The 6,000-nt window shown below is 44.0% G+C and overlaps 1 protein-coding gene across 5 annotated transcripts in view; it reads right to left on the reverse strand.

Annotated features, from left to right (window-relative positions):
• The window catches only part of ltbp1 (latent transforming growth factor beta binding protein 1), a 104,702-nt gene extending 99,162 nt beyond the window's left edge, over nucleotides 1-5,540 (reverse strand). For all 5 annotated transcript variants that reach the window (XM_069538448.1, XM_069538453.1, XM_069538452.1 and 2 more), the window contains exon 1: nucleotides 4,841-5,540. In XM_069538448.1, coding sequence (XP_069394549.1) covers nucleotides 4,841-5,208 — 368 coding nt within the window. In that variant the 5' untranslated portion in view covers nucleotides 5,209-5,540. The remainder of the gene's footprint in view (nucleotides 1-4,840) is intronic.
• Between the last annotated feature and the right edge of the window lie 460 nt (nucleotides 5,541-6,000).

The following is a 6,000-nucleotide window of genomic DNA, read 5'->3' on the forward strand; positions in this document are numbered from 1 at the left end:
TATGTGCATAATTCAATTGTGGGCCATCTAATGTAGAAAATTGATTAGTACAGGCCCTGGTCACTACAGCTGAGAAGACATTTGTGAGGGAGGATCAGCTGAACTGCACTTCATACAGGCTGCCAGCACTGGCTTAACCTGCATCACTTTGTCTGTCTAAATGAAGTGATATGACATCAGTACAGTGTTTCCCACAGTTTGGAGACAGTCTGGGTAGGGGGGGGGTGCTCCTCATATGGTGGTGAGAAGCATTTCGTTTGAGATTCAGCTGTGAAACATCATTGCATTAATCAGTTGTCCATTCCTTGCCTGTAATTCATTTAAAAACACTTAAATACCTAAATATTTCAAAGTAGCTGTCATATTTTTTTTAATCCAAGTCACCACAATATGTATCATGGAAAAGGTAAGTGGGGCATAACACATTAAGTAATACTGCAAGTCTTGCATGATGTACAGTGAGCAGCATTGTTTGTCTTTAACAGGTAACTGGTGCAATTGAAAACATACTTTTGTTACTGGGCAAATGTTGTACCAAAATCACATGAAAACAAGTTATGCATTCACACACACACACACACAGACACACACACACACATCACCTGATCCTTCCAGCCTTGTGTAACCTAGTAATGAGACTGAGAAGAGCTTTGGGTAGGGGGACACCAGTACACTGCCAAACTGTATTCACTAATCACACATCAAAATGTTCCAATGGGCCAGAAACTGACCAGCTGAGGTCAGGCTGCTGGACCACACACAGCCTGACAAACTTGTGTTCTTCTGCTGTATTTCTACTGTATCACAATCAACACACCCCCACCAACAAAGCCTTGTGCTTTGTGTTCCCACAGAGCTGTTATCATTCTGAATGTCCGCTAAGACAGAAACCTCCCACACATTTGGATGGATCCCTCTGGTCAGAGGTCTGGATTTAATTAGGTGGGAAATGGTTATTCAGGTGAGGAACAAATGCCCCATTTTAACACTGATGTTACATGTGAGGGAATCATGTTCAACCTATGGGTAAGAAAATGAAAATGATTTGAGGTATTCTACACTGAAGAGAGAAGCATCAGAGTCAGTTGGAAACTGGTTCTTCAGGCCACATTTTTTAACACTGGTCATGAACATAGAAATACATAAAATAACATGAATCCTACTCTTAGGTTTAAAATAAGATGCTGGTAGAAGGCCTGGCTCTTTAATGTCTTACACTGTAATCAGCCCATATGACACTATGATAAAAGCAATGATCTAATGTTTGTCTTATCCGGCTTTGAATTGTACTTGCTGCTTCAGATTCAGAGTCCTGGTGTTCTTCGTGATCATTCTCTGCCAAGGCAGAGGCAATTCACTCTGATGGATGTGTTTTGTTGAAGTAAAAGCTGAGCCACAAAGCAATGGTTTGCTCAGTTCATAAACAGGAGTCAAAAATGCACCTTTTGGACTTAATTGTGTGAATTGGTTGTTTGGATGAGCAGTAAGCTAACCAGGGTTGCCTATGAATCAGGAGGTAAGGCAACAAAACAGAAGTTGGCGGTCCGATCCCTGGCTCCTTCAGCACAATTCCTTGGGCAAGTCACTGAGCCCCCAAATTGCTCCTGATGGCTATGTGTCTAGATATGCCCCTGGAGCTAGTCAGTTGGCTAATTCACTGTTAGTGAGATTGTTAGCCAGAAGAGAATTATTATCCCTTTGTACTATATCTATATTTTGGCTGTCACTTATTTTATATGTTATATTTTATAACAAGTGAATGTGATGTTTTGGTGTGATTGTGGCATTACACTGTCATGGACTAGAACATTGTTTTTATTAGAAACACCTGTACTTTTCTTATGATGAATAATCTAATTTAAAAGGGCTATGAAAGGCTTTACGACAGGTAAGGTTTGGCTTAAATTTAAAAGTATACATACAGAGGAAAATACGGTGCATTAGAGGACTAATCAGAGAATAGTGGCTTTCAACCAGGAGACTGTGGTTCAAACCCTGATATATTTCTTGTCGGTGGCCACTTATTCATTTCATTTATTGTTGTTCAGTTTTTACTCAGAAAGTGGTTAGTGATAGGAAACAAGACTTGTTTAGGTTGCCGAAAACCCACAGGATCTATCCAGCAGTTGTCAGAAGAAACATATACCTACAATGAATTCCCTTGGACATTTTTTGCATACTAGATACACCTAAGCCAAGGAGGTTATGTTTTTACCCCTGTCCTTTTGTATGTTTGTAAGTTGTTTTTTTTATTGTCAACAATATTACATAAAAATGGCTGCACGGATTTCTAATTTGCTGCAGATTCAATCAAAAATCCGGGTGTGCCGGATTTAAATGTGGTTTCATGGAGGGGTAGGCTTTTTTCCAGTGCCATTCTAGTTAATGACATGTTCTCGCCCTGGAGCACGGCCACAACCACAACTTTCAGAGGGTGCATTCTAACCTCTTTTCAGTCATGTAGAAGGTACTGAAGTGTAAATGCAACAATGCCTGAAGCTCTTGGCAAGATACCATTGTCACCACCACCACCACCCGCTGCCAGTTAGCAACCACATTTGACAGCAAAGAAAAAAAAGTGATAGAAATAGAAGCAAAACAAGAGCTAACATTGGCATTGCGTCCCAATGCAGAAGAAAACTAAAAGTGGGTAAAATAATTGAAATTTAATGCTGATTGCAACATATCCTCAAGACTAGAAAGGGAACTACTTTGGATGTCATTTAGTGATACGAAAAAAATTGCATACTCCACCTTCTGCTCAGGTTGAAGTCTGTTGTCTAATGCTATGTTCACATTACATTTAATGCTCATTTCCAATTTGACGGATACAACTGTTCGTGTCACTAGTACTGTGCCCATTCTAAACATGCTTGTTTGGAATGGGTTGTTTGCTTGTCCTGTGTTAAAGCTCCAGAGTCTACAGCAGAAGTTTTACTTGACATTAGTGAGTCTTTCCAAAAAAGTTCTGCAACATAGTGTCACTTTTTATTGTTTGCGTGCTGGACGTTTTGTGCAGAGCTTTTTATGTCTATGGATATTAATAAGCAAGATTTCAAACACTGCTATAGATCATCCCACGACGTAGATGTAGACATGTTCAACTTGGTCTGCAGACTGAGCACCCCCACTGACTGCAAGGAGCTGTTAGCCTGTGTAGTCAAATGTCATCACATTCGACACTGCATTTCTTCAAGCCACTAACAATACACAAGCCAACTGTGAAGCCGATAGGATGAACAGTTTACGAGATATGCATTCCACATACAGACAGACATGAGTGGAATTAGTAAGTAGTTTACATTCATTTTACCATTAATTTCTGTTGTTAAACTGCCAAGCGTGCACAGATTTGATTGAAATGTGAGCCACACGCACACCAGGATTGTTTGTTTTGCTATTGACCAATATGCTACAAATGATAAGGATGAGAATGCAGAGGCGTCGAGCGGTAAAAGCTAAAGCTGCTCTCCACCATGCTTTGTATTTGCCAGGCGAGGAGGTGCAGCCACTTAAAGGTACAGTGTGTAGAATTTAGTAATATCTAGCGTTGAAATTGCATGTTGCAGCTGAACACCCCTCACCTCACCCTCTCTTTCCAAACATGAAAAAAAGAAACCGTGGTAGCCTTTAACTGTCATAAAAACTCAAAAGGTGTTTAGTTTGTCCAGTCTGGACTAATGTAAAAAACATGGCGGCGTCCATAGAGAGGACCCCCTCAGTGTAAATATAAAGTATTTAAATATAAAGGGGCTTTTCTGGGGTAAAGAAAACTACAATTCATGCAACTTAGATGAAACGAACTAGTGAAAACATCATGAGGATTATTCTACGTTAAATTTCTGCTAATAGATCCCTTTCACCTAAATCTTACACACTGGACCTTTAATGATGACGAGGAGCACATAACCTGAGAGCAAACATGAATCAGATAGAGGACCATAAAAAGGGGCCCAGACCTCATGTGAAAAAAATGTTATTTGGTATGTTCACACTTGCGTGAAAAATATCAGTGTCAGGATTGTGTGACTTGAAGGCCCAAAGAGATTGGATTAGGGCCATTTCACCATGGGATGTAAATGTAACCTAATAGGGTCAGGAAGGGGTCAATGAACAACAGTCCATGGAAGAGGTCTAATTAAGCAAAATAGAGAGCACCTCAGTGGGTGGACCAGTGTATAGCACCTCTACAACTATAAACTCATTGCTTTGGATGAGTTTTTGTGAGACTTACATCACATTCTATGTTAGACACGAGAGGGGCTTGGGCCACCTAACAACATGGCTGAGGGTTGTGAGGGATGCAATGGAAAGTGTGGATTCACAGGCTTGACACTGATATGAGTTTAAGACATGAGATTAAGCACAATTAGACGACATCAGTTTTAATTGAATTCCGATATCGTAGTTCACAATTAACAGGTCGTGTAGCCCAGTGAGAGTGCAACCAACTCCCAAATCATCACTGTCACCTCCACAGGTGTCTGAAAACTGCTAAGTTCAAGTCAGTGTCACTGAGAAGTCAGAGCCTGATGACACTGGAACACTGTGTGTGTGTGTGTGTGTGTGTGTGTGTGTGTGTGTGTGTGTGTGTGTGTGTGTGTGTGTGTGTGTGTGTGTGTGTGTGTGTGTGTGAGTTCACTCCAGAGGAAAGACCAACCCAAACATGTCCATTATGTCTGTGTCATTAAGATAAGGTGAGAGTGCAAATGTGCTTTTTAGATCCGTTTTGACTGTGGTGCCTGCTTGGTTTATGATCAAAGCTGACGGGAAGTCATTAAGTTCATTCTCATTCCCTTACATTCCTCCGTCCTGACATGTTTTTCTCTGACTTTCTTACCCGGACAGCTTCATAACCTGCCGCTGCTGGCTCTGCTCCTGTCCGCTGTGCCGGACCACTGATGGCTGCTGCGGGCTGAACTGGGGCACCGGAGCCGCCTGGTTCCCCATCCTGCGGGTCCGGACCTGGCCGCCGTAGTTGGCGGCGAGCTCCACGTTGTACGTGTGCGGCTGCCCCGCCGCGCCATGACGCGTCGAGATGGAGCTGACCCGCACCCCGCCGTCCCCTCCGATCGAACCCGGCCCCGGCCCCGGTCGGGGCTGCAGTACGTACAGCCTCCTGAAGCCGCTCTGGCCCTGCTGCTGCTCCGCTGACACACACAGCAACACACCGAAGACAAATAAGAGGCCCCGGTTAATCCAAGACATGTCGACACCGAGCAGTGAGTGAAGTTTGGGAGGCAGTGAGTGAGGCAGGGGGCTGTCCAGGTTAATTTCGGCTCCTTTAAAAAAATCTTTCACTTCTTGAAAGTAACAAAAACCTGTGTATTCCTGAGCATATTCATGTAGGTATCGACCTCCAACCTCAGTAAGCTAACTTTACCCAAAGAAAAGCGTCGGTTTCACTGTCAAAAGTGTCAAATAAAAAAGGGCATGTCTCGTAAAAACGTTCCTCGGGGGGCGGGGGGGGTGAATGAGACTCCGCTCCGTGTCCTCCTGTGGCTCGCAGCGTGTCCGAGCTGCCGCGGCTTCCTCCGGACAGTGAGTGAGTCGCTCCGCGGTCAGAGGAGCCGAGAACTCCAGGAAAGTTTCTCCGCTGGAGGTGAACGGTGTCAGCGGCGCGAGCAGCCAGCCTCCAGACGTGACGTCAGGAGGGGGGAGCCTGCACGCTAACCCCGAGAACTGTTCTCCGAGTTTCCTGGGGCCCAAGGGTGAGAGGGGGGACCCAAACCCAAACCCCCACCCACGCACAGGCTCACTGTCTGACCCACCCACACACACTTACACACACTCACACACTCACACACTCATGTTTGTACGTCGATCTTAGTGATGACCAGGCCCGGATCTACACTGCTCAGATTGGGGGGGGGGGCAATAGAAATTTGGGATGGGCACCTTCACACCGTTCACTTAGTGATGAGAATTTTCCAAGTTTTATAGAATGCGTCACTATATCAACAGAACGATCCATCCTCTTTATGAATCAACATTAGAACA

This window comes from Paralichthys olivaceus, chromosome 14 (genome assembly GCF_024713975.1).
Source record: "Paralichthys olivaceus isolate ysfri-2021 chromosome 14, ASM2471397v2, whole genome shotgun sequence".
Classification (NCBI taxonomy): Eukaryota; Metazoa; Chordata; class Actinopteri; order Pleuronectiformes; family Paralichthyidae; genus Paralichthys; species Paralichthys olivaceus.